The 21,868-nt window shown below is 27.5% G+C and overlaps 1 protein-coding gene across 6 annotated transcripts in view; it reads left to right on the forward strand.

Moving 5' to 3' along the window:
- Tws (protein phosphatase 2 regulatory subunit tws) overlaps nt 1-21,868 on the forward strand; it is a 73,387-nt gene that overhangs the window by 23,270 nt on the left and 28,249 nt on the right. The window contains exons 1-10 of one of the 6 annotated variants that reach the window (XM_072903691.1): nt 5,655-5,673; nt 5,768-5,849; nt 13,646-13,711; nt 13,916-14,013; nt 14,615-14,893; nt 15,046-15,223; nt 15,757-16,091; nt 16,200-16,415; nt 16,504-16,671; nt 17,630-20,041. In XM_072903691.1, the coding sequence (XP_072759792.1) occupies nt 5,786-5,849; nt 13,646-13,711; nt 13,916-14,013; nt 14,615-14,893; nt 15,046-15,223; nt 15,757-16,091; nt 16,200-16,415; nt 16,504-16,656 (1,389 nt within the window). In that variant the 5' untranslated portion in view covers nt 5,655-5,673; nt 5,768-5,785 and the 3' untranslated portion in view covers nt 16,657-16,671; nt 17,630-20,041. Of the gene's footprint in view, nt 1-5,542; nt 5,850-11,381; nt 12,320-13,645; nt 13,712-13,915; nt 14,014-14,614; nt 14,894-15,045; nt 15,224-15,756; nt 16,092-16,199; nt 16,416-16,503; nt 16,672-17,629; nt 20,042-21,868 lie in introns of those variants that run through there. The other 5 variants (XM_072903688.1, XM_072903693.1, XM_072903692.1 and 2 more) reach the window with 5 other exon arrangements.

A 21,868-nucleotide genomic window follows, 5' to 3' on the forward strand; every position in this document is an offset into this window, starting at 1 on the left:
TGTATTGAAGATCAAATACATTAAAAAAGAGATTCCAGATTTATCTTATATACGACAATAATTTTTAATTCTTTTAATTTAATTAAAGCATAAATTGATTGATATAGAAATACAGAATAGTTTTTAAAATTATATTTTTTATATAATTTTACAAAAAATCAAACGGATTTAAATCCAATGAACGGAGATGGCTATGCAAATAGACGTAACATATATCCTATTCACTTTTCATGAAAATGATTTTAAATATGCAATAATCTTATGAAAAATATAGACAGTTCCAGACATTTCCGTTATGCATAAATTATATTTATTATATATCAATATAATAGAGAAATATTTTCTAAAATGTTAGGTAATTCATTTGTGAAAAAAATACAAATACGTTGCTCCTGTTTATGCAAAATGTGCCCGATTAAATTATAACAGAAAATTCTTGCCAAATGTTTACGAAAAATATGTGTTACGATTTTAAAATAGGATAAAGATTTTTGATTAGATGAAACATTAATATTATGAAAATTATCGATTCTATCCTCTATGAAGTTTTATCGATAAATTAAGTATTGTATAAGAACTATGAGACTTTTAATGATTTTGAGGAGCCATTGATAAAAAATATATTTTAATTAGAAAATTTATTAATATAAAAATTCGAGTGCTGCAACAATTGATCATTAAAAATATTCTCTATACATATAATATGACAGATTTCGCATTAAACTTTCTTCTAAAGCAATTTTTAACAAGATATTCTAGAAAATTCTATTCCATTTTTTTATAAAACTCTTTCTTTTAATTTAAAAACACTAGAGAATTTTTTGTGGTCCAGTATAGTTAAATTGGATATTTTTTTAACGTTTCGTAAACGTTGATGAAGTTTAGAAAACATTTTCCTGCTGTCTGCCGTTCGGATAAACTTTCTTGATACAAACGTGCTGTTTGTGTAATATTGTCATTTGCTTCACTATATGTATATACACATCTGTTATTTCAGAATTTGTGTAAATATTAGCCATTTATCGGATAATATACGTAAACAAGCTTAATATTTTATTACTTTTAAAAAAATGACAGTCAAAATAAATGATAATCGGAATAAATGAGTCGATGCAATCGAGAATAATGTACACGTATTATTGAAATAAATGAGAGATACATTATTTATATTGTGTTATTTCATGTAAAGAATTTTATGATTTGTAACTTTGTTTATAACTTTGTAAGTTTATGTATAAAAAATTTTATGACATAATTCGGAAATAAATGGGTTTTGGACCAATATTTAAATTGTTTATTTATTTTAATGAGTACTGCATATAATTTTAAAATTTAGTACACTTTTTATAATACAATACGATGCGTATTTATCTTTTTGGAATTTGGAGAACTTTTCATATATGCGCGATTTAATTTTTTATAGTTAATTTTCATTGATGTCATTGACATATGTAATTGTGAAAAAAATAAGAAATAAAATACTTGATATTTTTTCAACTTAAAGCAGTGTATATGCTCTTTCGAAAATCTGGAAGAGGATCTTTTTTCATTTTGAAAAATTAAGAAATTTTTACTTTGTTCGGAGTTAATTTTTCATATGTAAATTATGATAAAAAAATTTTCTTTGTATTTGATATTTTTTATCTTTATATTACAGCAGTCCGTTAAGTTAAAACAATCAGCAACGATATGCCATCGTATAGATAAATTAAAATTGTAATATAAAGATAAAAATATCAATGGCGAAGTAAATTTTTTAATTGTAATTTACATAAAAATTGATTCTGAACAAAGTAAAAATCACATCTGTATGTGACTCACAAGTTTGTGTGTAGCATACAATTTTTATTGTAATTTTTGACAATAAAATAATGCAAATGAAAAATATGTATCTTATAAAAGCTATTAAGCTATTATGTTTTTTTCAAATGCAATATTTGAAAAAAAAAAAGAATCTTAAGGGATTCTTATTTTTCCTTCGTGATCGTTTGAGTAGAAAAACATTTTTAAATGCGTAAAATTAATTTCAAAGTTGCATTTAAGATACAAATTTTCTAATTTTTATTTAGAATTTTGAACCAAAGTATCAAAATAATTATTTCTTCACGCCTATCTACAAGTATATACGTTCTTTCCAAACGGCAAGTACTTCTTCAGGCGCGTTGTCTCGCATGGAATAAGCGAAAATTAAATACTTGTCATAGAATAGAATAAATAAGATCACACTTTTTGGATTAAAAATCTTAGTATAACCTTTATAGAATAAGTCAAAGGAATGTGACGATCTCCAAAATAAACAAAAAAATGAAATATTTTCTTATCAGATAATAATAAGATATAGAATGCTATTTAAGTATATTACTTGATCTTATTTATTTTTTTAAATTTAAAAAATTAATAAGATCAAGTAATATACCTACTCAAATTATTAATTAATATATTTAATTTTTTATTTTTCCATTTTTTTAATTTCATTTTAAAAACCGTCCTTTGACTCACCCTATATAAAAATTGCTATTCTATAATAAATTTAATTTTAAATAATTATAAAACGAGATAATTATGTAGCGTCTAGTATATATAAAATCAAATTCCAATAAAATTGAATAATTAATTTGGATCTTTGAAAGATATGTAATTCTTAAAACTTACGTCGCAATACAGTGATTTTGATTTTACTCTAAAATTTAAATTATTACAACTCACAGCAACACTTTGATTAACATATTTAAGTGATTACGTGAGCTCTGCATATAAGTAATTTGCATTTGCTTTTTACGTCTATAAATATATGTTAAGCACGTTAATACTTAACAGTTGCAGTGCTAAATAATACTTAAAAATTTATATTATTTATACTTTATTGTTAATTATTTACATTATACATTGGCTTGTTCCTAATTAGATTTATATTTCATTCATTTATTGATTCCCTTGTCAGAGAAACTGCGTACTATATTTTAAATGATAATAAGTTTATTTATTTGTTAGACTAGTTTTTATTTTGATAAATTTACTTTTCTATGATTATCATTATGTATTGATAAAAGTTTGTTTTTAATTAAATTTTTCTAAATAATAGCAGAATTTTATTCTTTTTTGACATTGATATATTTTGAAGCTTTCTATATTTCTCATATCACTATTAAAATTCTTAGAAAAAAAATCTTCTTTTCTCAAGCAATTTATATTTTATATGAAAAATGTAATAAATCGCTTGCATATATTATAATTAATACGTATCTCTTTCTATTCTGTAATATAATAGATTATTTCTATTCCTTTAAAAACATTAATACAGCTTTCAATAATATTATCTGTTTTTTTCCATTATTTCTTGCTTCCTTAAAGCTTGTGCATTTAACTTTTAATTTTCAAATCATTCACTGTATATACATATACATATAAAATAATATACATATATAAATATGCACATGTATCAAAAATAATTCGGAAAAAGTAATAGGACAATCGTGAAGAGAAAATAATTTTTTGTATAAAAATAAATAAAAAATATAGAATAAAATTCTTTCATGCAAATTTTTGTTTTCGAGAAAAAACTAAAAATAATTTAAAAATTTAGATATTAAAATTAGTATAAAATGGACATTAAAATTAGAAAATGTAATATTACATTTACTTTTGGAAGTTTGAATGATTTCTGATTACTTTGTATTATATATACAGAAAAAAAGAATATTCTTATTTTGACAATACCTTTAGTTGCAAAATGGATCTCTTGAAATGAGATTATATTGCGTTAAATAAAGAAATTTACTTGAATGAAGACATTTTATATAGTTCAACCAAGTAAAATATATTTTTGTTATTTAAGATTATATATTGTATTTAAGATGTATTAATTTTTTTGTTAGTAATGAGGAAAAAATGTTAGATAGAAAATAATATATCTTCAAATCGAAAATTATAATTTTCTTAGAATCAATAATTATTGTATTCTTGAAATAACAATTTATATATATATATATATATATATATATATATATTAATATATATATATATATATATATTATATATATATTAATATATATATATATGTATATATACATATATATATATATATATACATATATATATAATCTTGAAGTAAAACTATTATATGATATTGTTGAAATTTAAGATTTTTTAATTCTTCTAAGAAAATTATAAATTGTTGCGTATATATGAAATAATCAACGCGGTTATATGAGTATATAAGTTTTGATTTGACCCTTACTTTCTTTCTGTGTACTGTCGAATTTATCTTAATAATAGCTAATTAAAATATGTATAAAAAATAAAATACTTCATCTAATGAAAAAATAAAATTTATCTTTATACTTTATATAATTTTTTTTTTATAATTCACTTAAATTATTTTAAATCGTTTTGTTAAATAAAACATTATATATTTTATATGTGTGCGCATTAACCGTCATTCAAATTTAAAAAAATAGCGTAAATTTGTATGTTACTAATTTTTTCTGTCACAATTCACTTATTCCTCAAAAATAAACCTTCGTACAAAAATTGTTCTATATTTTTAATTTATTTTTGTACAACAAATTATTCTTCATATAGTTAGTTCCACTACATTTATCGATCAATATTTTTTATGTTTTATTATTACAGGATATCTGTTCATAAATATTTATATAAATTGGTTGAAGTTAATAAGAAAGTTTAATAAGAAAAATTTGTACAGCTTTGAGTTTGCTATAAAGTGCATGTCAAAAATTTATTTTTACTCGTGACTTTTTCGAATCATAAAAGTTATCTTCATTTTTTGGAACTACTCTAATTTTTTTAAATGTGTGTATTTTATAAATTGATTTCTCGAAATATTCTGCGTAAAAAAAGTTATAAGAGTATGATTGGCAAAAATGAAATAGTTCGAGATATTTTATAGTAAATAAAAATATTTCGTAAATTATTCATTTTTTTATTATCTCGCTTTAATACTTTTATGCTTAGGATAATAATAAGAATTAATTTATTTGAAGAAATATAGTTGTGTTAAAGAGAAAATATGTAACTGCTCGTTGCAAATTTATATTTTTTCTTAAACATAATTATGTGTTTTCTTTGCACTAATTGATTTCCCTTATTCTGTGCATAAAAGTATTGAGGCAAAATAATCAAAAAATGAATATTTTATGAGATATTTCACAGGTTACGCAAAATTATGTCAAATTAAAATATAAAATATCTCATAAATTATTTCAATTCTTGGTGATAATTTTTTACGCAGAATATTGGAAGGAATTAATTTATATATATAAAAATTTTAATTCTATTAAAAAAAATGAATATGACTTCCATAACTCCTAAAAGATCACGAGGAAAAAATTTTTTTACATATCTTATGTAGCAGACTCAAACGTGCAAATTTCTCTTATTAAATTTTCTTGTAATTTCAACCAGTTGCGAGTTATTTATGGACAGACACCCTGTATATACATAGAATAATATATCTAATATATCAAGGAGAACCTTCCTTCCCCGAAAAATAAAAACGTAAATAAAGAAAGTATGTATTTGTCTGCGTCGAGTGTACATTTCGCCAGGGAATATTTGGCAACCGATTAATTTTTCGTATTTGGTAGCCGATTGGAAACTTCTTCGATCTCGGCATTGAACCGCGAAAAGCGCGAAAATTCGTCAGGATCGGAGGTGAGAAGGAAAATTTTATAAAAATAAAGTTGACACGAGGATGTATAGGCCAACTCGTATATGTATTAAGAGAAAAGTTGTTGTGAATTTAAAGAAAAATACGGTTCGTTGCATGACACCCAGACGAAAGGACGACGAAAAGGATACAAACGATTGCGCTGACCGCTATTATTTTCGTGAGTATTAAATACAATAAGGTCAGAAGACTCAAAAGAAAAGACGCATGTTATAGAGGCGCGATGCGTATTTATATTATTTATTCTGCAAACGTCTTGATATAAAGTGATTTACTTTCACGATCAGTCGCAACAGTTTGCTTTGACGTTATTTGAATCGATATAAAGGCGACAGAAACTCTCTCTCCAAATATAACTCTTTAGCCTGATGATTATGTTGATAAAATTAGGTTTATTTCTAATTAAATTCTCTTAAATAATAGTAGAATTTTATTAGACTTCTTTTAGGCGTTGAATCGAAATTACTCGATGACAGTTTTGTATGAGCAATTTACATACACACACACATATACAGGTGAGGAAAAAGTATGAAAAATCTCGAAAAATATAAATCTTACTGAAAAAATATGTATGACAAGATCGAGGAAGAATACGGCCATCTAAGGCAAGATCTATTCATTTTTTTCATTTATTTCATATTTATTAAAATAATATAAATATATTAATTTTTAAATTATATAAATGTATTAAAATATTATGACAAACTTTCAAATATCTCAGGAAATTCTTAACCAAAAGAAGTTTTATTATAGTGTTTTGGAAAGCTTTCGAGGTAAACTGTAAGAATATGTAATTAAAAATAGGGTGTTCCATCTAACAAAAAAAGAAGGGGACCTTCTATTTTTTAAAATGATCAAGATCAAACTATTCAAGATCAAATCAATGACACCATCTTATGTCTTTCTCAAAACCATACAACTTTTGTCTGAAACATTTTTCTGTAAAATTTATATTTTTCGAGATTTTTCAAAGTTTCCATACTTTTTTCTCACCCTGTATATACACAGAGTGTTTTAAAATCAACAGACATCCTTTTAATCGATTTTCTGACTAATTTTTCGTCAGCAAAAATGTATGTATAATGTATAATGTATGTATGTTAAATCTGAAAAAGAAATTAAATAATACATTTTATCTTCAAATAACGTTGACAAATTTTGTGAGAGCTTAATGAATTTGTCACTTTCCTGTTTTATAATTATTTTTCACGGTTAAAAATTGATTTCGTATAAATACAATATCATCATCAAAATGTCATTGGGCTACAAGTGATTTTTCAAAACTGCAATCTGTAAACACATTTGCGTTCTTATGACAAAAGGATTCTAACTTTTTTGGAATATTATCGATGCATGTGTATCGAATCCTGGTTGAGATGCAATCTTGTTAGTGCAAACTTATTAACAGTGCGTATCTAATATGCTCCGCAAAGAGAGCTTCGTGTCTCATACGAGCTCATGGTACTTGGTTTGGTACCATTCAGAGACAGTCTCTGGTAGTATGGCATTTTACTCGTGAAAAATCAGTTGCCGAGCGCCGGGAGTCGAGTTATAATTGATTAATCGATAAACCGCTTTCGGTTTTGTGTGGATGAACCCACAAACGGTAATCGGTGACCTTTCAGGTTTTTTTTTCGCATCGGGAATGGATCGATCGGAGATTCGTGTTTCTAAAACGTTCACGCATTTGCGAAGGAATACGCCGTTGTTTTCCTCCCTCGAGGAGTTGCACGACAAATTGACGGAGCTTTTAGGTAAATGTTTCGCGAAAAAAGTTTCTCTTTCTGACAAATTAACACCAGCTCAAAACCACAATCGAATAAATCTCTTCGTAATCAAGATAATCTTTCTTGAAGAGTTTTGATATGTTTGCATATTATTAAATATTAATAAATTTAAAGTATTAATATTTATATTAATATTAATAAATTTAGAATATTAATAAATATATCAGCGCGCGAAAAATATATACTTATCTCGTGGGTGTTCACACTAACTGATACCAACACACCTTGTGTAACATATTTTTGCGAAAATGTCTCTATCTTGATCTATATAGTTATTACGTGAGTAGATTTATTGTTCAGGATGTTTACTTCTTGGAAAAACCTTCATCAGAAATTTCTTGTGTATCTAGAAAAATTAGAGAATTCTGATAGAATTTTATTGGGACTCTTAGGGAATTAAAAAAATTTTTTTTTTTTATAATTTTGTTTTCATATTGTAAACGTATTCGACAAATCAAGTGAATTTATGTGTTTAAAATATATTATAAATGTATATCTATTTTTGTTTATATATTCAATGTCTTAACAAAATATTGAATATGCAGTACCTATTCTTTAATATAATTTTTAGTGATGAGTAAAAATATTATGCAAGTAAAAAATTTTTATTTTTTGAAAGCTATTCAGTTTTTTTTTTGCAATATATTTACAAATGTAACACTTGAAATTCAAGTGTTCTTCTTTCATATGAGTGAGAAACATTAGAAAACGTATATAATTAAAAAAACTTATTTTAAAAAGTTGCACAATAAGATCTTTAAAATACTCTCTTTTTTTAGTTTGAATTTTGAACAAAAATAGTAGATCAAGGAATATTCAGGAAAGTTTTTTACAAAATTTATAGACATTCTCTATTGAGAGAGTCATAAGTTATTAACTCTTTTAGTCATTATATTAAGCCTTAGTTATGAAGGAATATCTCGAAATACAATTTACATTCTCTTTTTCTTTCTCTTTTTTAGTGAAATATAATTTTTTTTATTCAAAACTTTTTTTATAAGATCCGAAATTGCATTATTAATTAATTGTAAGAGCGAAAAGCTTTAAAAAATTATATTTGTGAATATTTCTAACTCACGCAAATTTTAAAGTAGCAACGAGAAAATATAAAAAAACCGCAGATACATTGTCTCGAGTAAATATACGACGGGTCATTATTCGACGATGCATTTTGCTGAATGCGAAAAGCCTTTTAAAATGCACTCCATGACGAAAGAAAGAAAATGTATTGCGGATCTTATGTCGTACTGACTTATTTGCGTCGGTCATTATTTTTTATGGAAGCATTATTTCAAAACAATTTGCATATTTTACTTAAATGTTTCTTTAGCTTTCAATTCTCTTTGCTTATAATTTCGTTACAAAAAACTACAGATATAAAATTTGTAATATGCCTTGCGAATCAAAATAGCAGGAAAATTTTCGAAAAATTAAGTAATAATGCTATAAATTAAGTAATAAATTAAGAAATAATACTATTATTATTACTTAATTTCTGAAGAATTAAATAATAATAGTATTTGCGACTTTTTAGTGCAAGCAATAGTTTCTAAGATAAAATTTAAAACTCTCTGGCCAATCACAGGATACATTTAAATAGCCGCCTGTTCGTAAATCGCATGTTAATATTAGTGATGTATATATGTATAATTCACAAATAGGCAACTCTTTAAATGTATTTTATCAATCAAATTTTAAACATTTATATTTCAAAAATTGTTGCTTGGAGAATAAAAATTTAGAAATATTTTTATATATTGAATTTTGAAATATCTTTATTTATTTAATTTTTCTGCTGTAGTAGTTTGAGGGAATATATTCAACTATGTTATATATTTATACTTATATATTTAATATCATTATTGATGTTAACTGCTATTTCAATAAAATAACTTTTTCCAATACGAATTTTTTATATTATATATTCGCTATAACTTAAAGTGTTTTTATATTAAAAATATGTAATTCATGATTTTTTTTTGCAAATAAATATTGTGTATTATTTTAAATTAAATATATATTTATGAAAAGTAATATCATATATTGAACATAGAGAAAATATCTACAATCTAAGTAACGTTAAAACATTTCATTTTTATGTAGTAAAAATACATAATTCGTAATTGAACCAATTTTATTTCTCTTGAATATTCTCGTTTTTATTATAATTTCTGTTAATTTATTATAATGTTTACTATAATATTTTATAAAATTTTCTCAGAGTGTCTCCTCAAATCTTATAAAAAAAAGATTTCTTCATTTTGTAGGTATTTTTGCTCAAAATTATAGATAAAAAAAATATTTTAAAGATTTTTTGGTGCAACTTTCTAAAATAAAGTTTTCTAACATATCGTTTTTAATGTATTCGTTAATACATTTTTTAATGTTTTGCACTCATAAAAGAAAAAACACAATCACTTAAGTTTCCAGTATTAGATTTACAAATGTACTAAAAAAATTTAGCTTTTATAAAATAAACACTTTTTACGTATAACATTTTCATTTTTTTATTACTATAAATTAAAACAAAAAATGTTTTGCATATATTCAATATTTTAATATATTTCACAATTTGGCTCAGATTATAATTATAAAAGAAAAATGATCAAAACAAGAATTATTTTTTAAGTCCTTGAAAGTTTTAATAAAATTTTCATTGAGAGAATTTCCTGATTCTTCTTTACATTTTTATAAAAGAAATCCCTGAGAATTCCAAGTTTGCTGTGTTTTTCGAAGAACTAGTAGCATCTTTATTTTCTTAAGGTTTCTCTTAACGTTACGAGAACATCCATTTCCTTAATATAAACAATCCGCGTACAAAAATAATAATATATATTATATAAAAAAAGAATATAGAAAAAACAAAAAAAGATAAAGCTAAAATTAAAGAATTAAGAATAACAGTTTAATAATTAAAATTTAAATTTAAAATAAAATAAAAATTAAAAAAATAATAAAAAGAATATGATGCTAATAAACTATGAACTATAAAATGCAATAAAATAAAATATACAATATACACTAATGCTATCTAACAATATAGATGAATAATAAAATATAAAAATTTGATACATTTTTATAACAACGTAAAAATAAATGCAAAAACAATATACATGGTTAAATATACTAATAATATCTATTTAATCCTAAATTTAAACCTACTCAACTTAAATCTAACAGCCTTAAATTATCTTTCTTGCACGCTTGCAGCCCACACAGATAGCATCATCTTTCTACGCTTCTCTATCCGCTAATTACTTAATCTATCTTACTGTCTATCTTTATCTCTACTTATTGTTAATCTTAATTTCTGCTTAAACTTTCCACAAGGATTTTCCAAAAAGTAGAGATCTTGATTTCTATTTGATGCGACATATACAGGGTATATGTCCTGTAATTGGTGAAAAACCTTTTAATGGCAGATTCTTGAGATCATTTGGAGTCGATTTTTCTTCAGTGAAAATCGTCGAGGGATGTTATCCTTTTTTTTCAAATTTCCAATTTTTGTCATTATATATATCTATTAAAATTATATTAGAGTAAACTCTATCTGAAATTAACTAAAGAATATAGTTTTGGTAATTTTTTAACTCCAAAAAGTTTGCGAAAACCGCCTTTTTTTCAATCGCTTATAACTCAGAAATTGTTAAGGGCTCGACATTTTCGTTGAGGAAAAACCATCTCCAAATGATCTCAAGAATCTGCCATTAGCAGGCTTTTCACCAATTACAGGACACTCTGTATGTCATCGTGGTAATTTTATTTATCGCAAAAAAAAACCTAACAATCAACGCGCATACATTCGAATTTGCCGCGTTGTGGAATATTCGCGCCTGTTCGGCCATCCTCGGCAATCCTCGGGCCGCGCTTTCGCGCAGACTCCGTACGTTCCCCGAGCAAGCGCCGCATGTAAGATGGTGGTTACCGCCGAAGACACCGAACCGAAGAGCAACGAGCAACCTGGGCGCTGCGCAGTGACGTCACGTCTATTATGTGTAGTCGTCGCGTTATTGCGTGCGGATTATACGCGCCTATGAACTTCCGCCATTGAGAGAGCACCGTGGAGTTACTCCGACGGACAGAGAGAGAGAGAGAAAACGAGCGAGCGCGCGTTTTTTTTTACACGCTTTCCCGGCCGAATACCGGGGAAAATAATGTGACATAGAGAGGTGGTGCGGTCCCCCGGTGTTCTCTCTCTCTTCCCGTGTGTGTATATGTATGTACGTGCGTGCGTGCGTCCGTCGCATCAAATAAAATCATCACCACCACCACCCCCACGTCATCAGCACAACCGCGTGCGCGCGTACATGCCTCTTTACTCGAACCGTACGCTCCCGTACCGGGAGTAACCGTAAACTCGAGTCCCGATCTCGTGTCGTGCGACCTGGTGTTGTGTTGTGTTGTCGAGATTCCCCCCTCGTTGTGTACGCGCGCGTGTGCGAGAGATGGCCGGTAAGTAGTAGCCCTCTCTCTCTCTTATCGGCCTCTGCTGATTTTTGAAAAAAACCCGTGATATAGACACGATATATTATACCTACGTCCCACGACGACGACGACGACGACGACGTTTGTCGCCTCCTAGCTCGAAGAGAGAGAACCTTGACCCATATTAAAAAAAGAGAGAGAGAGAGAGAGACGCGAGTACACCTACCTAAATACCCGCAACGCGAATAATAAAGCGCGCGTCCTCTTCCCCGGGATTGGAGGGGCAGGGAGGGGAGGGGAGGGGGCGCCAGATACTTCTCTACGTCGCCGGCGACGACGACGACAGCAGCGGCGACGGCGACGGCGACGGCCTAGAAAGAGACATACACATACACGATGGATTACGCCGAAACTTCAAGTAGGCTTTCACTTTCACTTTTCCTCCTCTGTCCCTGTGTTTTTTGCACTCACACACACGTACTCTCTCTCTCCATATATATGTATATATATATATATATATATAATTTTATATATTTATATATGTATATATATTCCGTCCGTATCGAAAAATCTTCGAAGGAGGAGAAGGAGGAAGAGGAGGAGAAGGAGGACCCACTCTCCTCGTCTCATCCGTGCCAGCCATCTTCAGTTTCACGTCCCCCTTCGCTTCCCGCCGTTTAAGACTGTATAACTAAAACTCGCGATCAGTGTGTGTTGAACCCAAAGAAACGCGAGAGTACATGAGAGACTATTATTTTCTTGCTTTTTATTTATTTATTTTTTCTTTAATTTTTTTTTTTTACATCAAACACCCTTGCAGCTTGACGTAACACTGCTTTAATTTTGCAATTCTTTTTCTCTCACAATTTCACATTTATAATATAATCACAAGTAATTTTGTAATTTATAATATAATAATAATATAATAATTTGATTAATCACTTACGTCAGAAGAATTGAGAATCTTACACTTGGAGTATTGCTATTTTGTATATTTAATACAGAAACTCTATGCCTCGATGCATAGTTAGAGCTCTCGCAAGAGATTAATAAATTAAATTATCTTTCCGATATAATAGAATGTGTATAAAATGACTGTTTAAACATTCTATATATGTAGCTTATCATTTTCAGAATAATCAATTTAAAAATTCTACATAGATTACAAGAAAACAATTATTGCACTGTCAAAGAATTATTATTATTCTTTTTTAATGATGTCAAATCTAATGCATCTATTTAAAAAATAATGCAAAAAAATGTTGCTTTAATGTATATTTTATTTAAAAAATCATATACATAAAGAAATATTTTGTTATATATGTATATACTTTAGCCACACAAAAAGTTGTGCCATGCTTTAATATATAATATTGTAAAATAAAATATATATTTATATATATATATATATTGTTATATATATATATATATATATTATTATATATATATATTTTAAATTGAAAATTGAAATAGAGTACAAGCATTATATAAATCTTTTTATATCCTGTTATCGCATTTTCTTTGTTTTCTTTGTTTTCTTTGTCTGCCTGTCATAACACATTGCAAGCTTTACAAATTACTAGCGACAAAAGACTGAAATGCCTTTAATCAAGATATTTATAAAATATTAATCAACTATTGTAAAAAATATTTTTTCAAACATCCACTAATACATTAATATGTGAAACACAAATGAGCAAAGAAAGAGATGGTTTTTTTTAAATCCCTTTATATTTTATTACAGGCAATGGTGACATACAGTGGTGTTTCTCGCAAGTCAAGGGGACATTAGAAGACGATGTTACAGAAGGCAAGTTTAACTGTATTTGCTTAGCTTGACAAGCAGACTGTCTTTTATCTTATCTTAGTTTACACATACTAAAGTAAAGCAAGCAACTAATCGCGAATCATAGCTTTTTATATGTTATCAAGATCCAAAATTTATCTTGATTTGCAACATATTTTTATTATCTCTCTATTATTAATTAATGAGAGTTACATATTTTTATTACAGCTGATATAATCTCGTGCGTCGAATTTAATCACGATGGCGATCTCCTTGCAACAGGGGATAAGGGTGGACGTGTTGTCATTTTTCAGAGAGACCCCATTGTAAGTGCAATTTATTAAATAGATACACAATTTTTATATAGACATGTTTTCTATCTTATTATTATTTTTTATTGTTTAAATCAAACTAATATATGTATGTCTTAATTTTTATTACATAATGATATTAATTATAATGCATTTCATTGATGACACTATATGTTTGATCATAAGAAAAAAATACTGTTTATATCAATATCTTGTCTTATCGTTCTCAATATTTGTAAGTCAATGCTAGACACATATTTGTACCATCCTTACAAAGCTTATGTAACATTTAGTAATCAGGTATCTCTCCTATATTCTATTGAGTCAAAATAGCTCTTCAGTAAGCCTATTAAAGGTACACACTATCTTTTGAGCTTGTAAGATGACACTGATAAAGTGGTCAGATGGACTTATTGTAAGATATTAGACAGTTCCATATTCTCAAATTTGATATTTGAATTATTTTAAATGAATATTATTATATAAAACAGTCATAATTATTCCATATATCCAGCATGATATTTGAAATGTTATAATTGATAAATCTATTAAATAAAATAAAACTCTTGTGTGTTAAAATAATAATAAACTGAACAAACAATAATTATTTATACAGAGTAAAAACAGTATACCACGAAGAGGCGAATACAACGTGTATAGCACCTTCCAGAGTCACGAGCCTGAATTTGATTACCTAAAATCACTAGAGATAGAAGAAAAAATTAATAAAATTAGATGGCTAAAAAGAAAAAACCCTGCCCACTTTTTACTTTCCACGAACGATAAAACAATCAAGTTGTGGAAAGTTAGTGAGAGAGATAAAAGAGTGGAGGGGTATAATACTAAGGAGGAAAATGGCGCGATCCGTGATCCTGCCTGCATCACTGCCTTGAGGGTAAGTATATTTTAAGAGTTGATTGCATTAATAATTCTTTATAAATAATTATTTACAAATAAAGTAATTTTTAATTATGAAATATTATGATATAATAATTGTGATATATGTATGTATATATATATATAATGTTGTGTTATATATATATTCAGGTGCCAACCATAAAACCAATGGAGTTGATGGTGGAGGCATCACCAAGGAGAATATTTGCCAATGCGCACACCTACCATATAAACAGTATAAGCGTCAACAGTGATCAAGAGACATACCTCAGTGCTGATGATCTTAGAATTAATCTTTGGCACCTTGAGATAACTGACCAGAGTTTTAGTATCCTTTCTTTAAACATGTGTCTGTTTAGTATAGTCAGAGCTTTTTATTCGCGATAGGTTTAGCCAAAATACTGTGAATGATAAATGTATGGAAGTATAAAGGATCCATTCTAAGAAAATTAAAAAGTTAAAAAAATATTAAATTTTTTTTTTTCAAATTAATAATTAATCACATAACTAATACTCAATGTGATTGCATAATATTTTCTGAGCTCTATACATTATTAACATTGCAACAAATTACTTAAATGTTATTGGATGGTTGATCAGAATTGGTTCAATAAATTTTTTTTAATTTTTTTCTTGTTTTGCAGGTTTCTGATCTCATGTATTTTGCTATTGCTTCTTTTAAAAATCAAGGGATAAATTTTCAAGAATTTGCAAAGATAATAGAACAGAATTGTAATTTTGACCGCGAATAGAGAATTTTCTGGTCGCGAATAAGGAGCTTTAATTGTATTTTAATATATTTTCTATGATGAAATACAAGATGAAATTTTCAAATATAATTTTCTTAACCCAAATATACAGATATAGTAGACATTAAACCAACTAATATGGAAGAACTAACAGAAGTGATAACAGCGGCGGAATTTCATCCCGCGGAATGCAACGTGTTGGTATACAGTAGTAGCAAGGGAACTATTAGACTTTGCGATATGAGATCTGCTGCTCTCTGCGATCAACACAGCAAGCTCTTTGAGGAGCCGGAAGATCCAACCAATAGAAGCTTCTTCTCAGAAATTATTTCAAGCATAAGTGATGTGAAGCTTAGTAATTCTGGCAGATACATGATTAGTAGGGACTACCTCAGTGTGAAAGTGTGGGATCTGCAAATGGAAACGAAACCGATCGAATGCTATCCTGTAAGTTTGTGAGACGATATTTAGAAAGGAAGAATACGATATACGTATATTTCTTATGTGTGTTTATTAATATATATATATATATATAATTTTTTTTTTACAAAATAGGTACACGAATACTTAAGATCAAAATTATGTTCGTTATACGAAAATGACTGCATCTTCGACAAATTTGAATGCTGTTGGAGCGGTAATGACTCGGCTATTATGACGGGCTCGTATAATAATTTCTTTAGAGTATTCGATCGTACAACCAAACGTGATCTTACCTTAGAGGCAGCACGCGACATTGCCAAACCAAAAACGCTTCTGAAGCCAAGAAAGGTAGATACTAATATTTATAAAATTTATTTTATTCATAAGGGTACTTATATACGCGAAAGAAGATGTACATTCACCTGCGATGTAATAGGTATGCACTGGTGGTAAGCGCAAAAAGGATGAGATTAGCGTTGACTGTCTGGACTTTAATAAGAAAATACTTCACACTGCATGGCATCCGTCTGAAAATGTGGTGGCTGTCGCTGCTACGAACAATCTCTTCCTATTCCAAGACAAACTCTAGCACATCTGTATGCAAGTACGTCCAAAAATTTAAATATTAGCAAATGATACAGGGTGTCTACTTCAATCTACTCCAAAATTCCCTTTTTTTAGGTATTTTTGTTCAAAATTGCAGAATGTTTTAAAGATTTTTCTAAAATAATTTTTTTTAACATTTGTATTATTTTCTAATGCTTCAAATGTTCGATTTGCAAATGTACTGAATAAAACTGAATAGCTTTCACAAGATAAACATTTTTTACTTGAATAACATTTTTGTTTTTTTATCACTATAAATTACAATTTAAAATATACAGGGTGAAGAAACCCTCGAAAAATATAAGTTTTACAGAAAAATATTTCAGACAAAAGTTGTGTGGTTTCGAGAGGGACATAAGATGGTGTCATTGATTTGATCTTGAATAGTCGCTTGACGGTCACGTGAAGGTCGCCTTCAGTTTCTTAAATGAAACATCCTACTTTTAATTACATATTCTCGTAGCTTACCTCGAGAGCCTTTCAAAATACTATACTAAAACTTCTTTTGGTTAAGAATTTTCTAAGATATTTTAAAGTTTGTCATGATACTTTTTAATATAAAATATGAAATAAATGGAAAAAAGGGAATAAATCTTGTCTTAGATGGCCGTATTCATTCTCGATCTTGTCTTAGATTCTTTTTCTATAAAACTTATATTTTTCGAGATCTTTCAAAGTTTCCATACTTTTTCCTCACCCTGTATATTACATATTCAATAAAACATAATGTATTTTAAATATATTTTTTAAAACACAATTTTCTAAATACTTGGCTCAAAGTAAAATTCAAAGAGAGAATTTCCAGTACAAAAAAGAATTTCAATACGAAAAAGAAATTCTTGAAAATTTCAGATTTTCTAAAATGTTTTTTTCAGAGAGCAGACACTCTGAATGAATGATTTTTAAGATTTTGCCATGATTTGATTTGGCTTATAATCAACTCTCTCATATTATAGATTATACAACGGTACATATTAACGTGAGCTAGGCACGTTGAACTGATGAAAGCTCCCAACGCAACCACCGGGTATCCGAGTAATACTGACGATAATCGACTGCTAGTCTGTCAGTGGTTGACTGACCGAGGAGTGGTGTACGTAGCGCCGTCCACGCAGCTCACACATTCATACATGCTAATATACACATAAACATACAGGATTGCACCTCATACTTTGTCGCGCACACGTTGTGCATATTGAAAAGAGAGATGCAAAAGGATTATATGCATAAAAACTCTCCAGGCTATCGAGTTCGCTGGCTCAAATATATTTGCAGATGAAAGAGAGACATACGCATTTGGCAGAATATGTGATTCATCCAATTCACTCAGACTCGTGTTGGCAGTTAATAATATATGATTTACAAATAACTAATAATTAGTAATTTTTTGCTTGTATTATAAAAATTGTGCCATTGTACGGTGCAGTCTTATACGTGATTACTGTAGACCAGGGGTGTTTGATTATCGCATTGATAAGGCAGACAGCGATGTGAGTAGGGCGAGGATGAATTACGAGTTGCTTGCTAGCTCGTTTATATATGATCAATACGAATACGTGGTATAAAGTATTAAGTTTTTTCTTAATTAAATGCCTAATTAGCGCGAGAAAAAGAAACGAAAGATCATTCGTGCCAACGAGATTAATTATCTGTAATTATTATAATAATAATTCTAATTTTATATTGTCATTTCCCAGTTAACTGTAGACGAAAAATATGCAACAAAAAGCGCTGAAACAAGTTTCTCTTCGCTTTGCAATTAATCGACTCGAGCATGATCTTAAAGTTATGAGAATACAGAACAAATAATATTTATCAATAGTTTTGCTTATCGAAATCGAAATAATGATCGCCGCTAATACAGTTACCATTAATCGACTTTGTTAAACTAATTTGTCGAAATTATATATATACATATATATCTGCAGTTTAGTATCACCACATGTTAAATACATGTATAGGCCTATTTTATGGTTTATTATTTTTACAAATCAGTCGTTTGTCTCAGTCGCCAATACGAGTCAAAAATAATAATGGAAAGTAATCGATCTTTCCTTCCATTATGTATCTAAAGAAAAAAAAGCTAAATGTTGCTGCATTAAATGTATCGAGCAATAAGTGTGTGGCGCCGATTTAAAACAATGTATATCAATTGTCATTTTCTAAAATTGCCCGATCGGGAGTAAATGGAAATCGAATAGATATGGAATACAGATTTTTTCTAATCTTTCTTATTAATAATTTATTGACACTCTTATACTCTCCTACAGATATAAAGCAGCAATTTCATACATGGATAAAATAAACCTAAAAGTGCATTTGACGATGGTAAGCTGGGCTTGCAGAGTTTATATAAATAAAATATATATTTGCTGAATAAAAATATACACACCAGCATAATGTAACTTTGATAAATATTCGAAAACATAAAACACTAGAGTGTTCATATTGAAAACTCACACAATGAATTTTTTAATCATTTAATTTTTTTCTTTTTTTATACATCAATCACAATTATACGACCGTTATTTATTATATTCTAAGGTTTTATCAAGGCTCGTTAAGTAAATATATAAGAATATTGATATGATACAATATACGAAATATAATATTAAAATCCTCTACAAAATATATAATATTATTGCAAAATGTAATATATAGGAACAGTTGAGTAAATTAATACAATAAATTACACTAATAACAGAATAGAAATATTCACAAAAATTAATTGATATACATATGTAAACCATTTTCACTTTTTCAATTTGTTATCGTTTAATAACAATCACGACATACATCAAAAGTTTTAAAAAATTTACTATGCATTAAATTATGCTTCGTAATCAATATTATAATAATATTATTTGCATTGATATTACAATATATAGAAACAATATACATATTTTAGAAATTTTCAAGAAAATTTCTAAAAATGTCAAAAGTTTGCAAAGGTAAATATTGTATTATGTATGACCAAAAGCATTTGTGTGTGAGTTTTAAATATGAAAATTGTGATAGCATAAATCTATTTCTAAAATAAATAATATAGTGTGAAAAAAAAACAGCTTCGTGATAATATAAGAATAAAGTTACAGATTTATAGGGACAAAATTGAAAAAAATATATATGCACACAAAATGTAATTTTCTATGTTAAAAGTAATGCAAAAGCTTCTTCATTAAAAACCTGCTTCAGTGATCACCAAACTATAGGAATGATCAAAGTTTAAAATTAATAAGTTTGATGTACATATACACAGGATGTCCGGTAATTCGTATAAAACCTGTCGTGTACAGGTAGAGCGAATCAAACTAAGCAAAAAAGTTTTATGTCGTTTTGCAATAATTAATGAGAAATTAATTAAAGAAGATCGAAGAATAGTAGGCTGTCTCTTCTCGTATGAACTGGTCGATCTTTTTTAATTAATTTCTCAATAATTGCGAAAATCGCAAAACGATATAAAACTGCTTTGCTCAGTTTGATTTGCTCTACCTGTACACAAGAGATTTTTTTATGGATTATCGACACCCTGTATATATACATATATATACATATATACAAATAATTCTTAATGCTGAACAAATTTTCAGGATCTCTTAATTTTTTATAAAAGCGAACATAGATAGTCCTTTAAAGGGAGAAAACACATTGGCAGAATTATATCTAAAATTGACTTAAATTAAATTTATAAGCTCGCGATTTAATTGTTAATAATTTGTCGAGAAATCTGCATAATATTAGTGATTTAAATGAAAATTCTCGTTTTAAATTACACATTCTGACTATAACTTTTTATTATATATATTTATGCTATTATTTAAACATTTCACATAAGTACCAGTAAGTTATAATCAAAGATAGTTCGGACATTCTGTGCGTCGATTTCTTAGAGCCAATAAATTTCGTATTATTACGTTTTTTTGTAATGCAGTGTTTTAATTCCTTGGAATGAATGAACAAAAATACACACGTGTGATATTATGAAAACATTGGAAGTGTGTGCAAGGCACACGCATTCACGAACATACAAAATTGTATAATCTGTAATATGTCGCAGTAAGATATAAGCTATACAGTAGTTTTTTGTACTTGAACGAAACGCTTTAATTTTTTTTACAATGTGATGATAATTTACTGACATATTTTATTATAAACGTGTTTTGCAGAAACATTTCATTATTTATCTTTTCTTTTATTTAATTGCTACATATAGATTGACAAAATGTAATAATTCGATTAATTTCACAAGGTAAATAACGATGCCTGTGATGCTTGACTATATGTATATAAATTATTGAATTTATTAAGCGATTAAAATGATATAATATTGCAACGAACAATTTTAAAGACAAGATAAAGCATTACGAGAGAAGAAAGGTTGTCTGAGAAAAAAAGAGTTCATATATAGGGTGATTATAAGTGCAAAAAATTTTAGATGATTCTTTGTCGAAAATTAGGGGGGTCTTTTATATAAACGTATATACTTTTATATCCCTGAGAAGTTATATTTTTTTGAAGAGAGAGGCTAGTCTAAAGGTTTTTATTTTATTTTTTCTCAAATTTTGGACAAGTTAAAAAACATGAAAATTTTGATGGGTATTTTCTACTTACAAAAAGACTAGTTATAATATTAATATTTTTTAAATCGTTATAAAAAGTTGAAACTATGCCTGATAATATATATATATATATTTTTTTTTTTTTTACTTGAAAACTTAATTTTATAAAAAAAAAAAATGAAAAAATTTTTAAAGGAATCAAACTTTTTAACGCATATTTTTAGACGATCATATTCTAGCTCGTCAAAAAGTTCTAATAAAAAATTGAATTGAAGAAGGGGAGGTTGCTATAGTTTTATTTCTTTATAACTATACGGGAGGATTAAAGAAATATTAATAAGTATATTTTTTACTAATAAAAAAATGTCCATTAAGTTTTTTTTTATTTATCCAAAATTTGAGAAAAGAAATAAAAGACCTAATTTTTCTTTATAACTCCTCAAGGGATACATGTTTATATGAAAGATCTCTTAATTTTCGACAAAGGATTGTCTAAAATTTTTCGCACTTATTTAGAATCACCCTGTATAATAAAATAATTATATTTAAAAAACCTTTTCTTCTTGTATAATTTCTGTACATATATATGTATATTAGAAGAATAATTTTCGCGTTTTTTTTTTCAAAAAAATCCGA

This window comes from Anoplolepis gracilipes, chromosome 12 (genome assembly GCF_047496725.1).
Source record: "Anoplolepis gracilipes chromosome 12, ASM4749672v1, whole genome shotgun sequence".
NCBI lineage: Eukaryota > Metazoa > Arthropoda > Insecta > Hymenoptera > Formicidae > Anoplolepis > Anoplolepis gracilipes.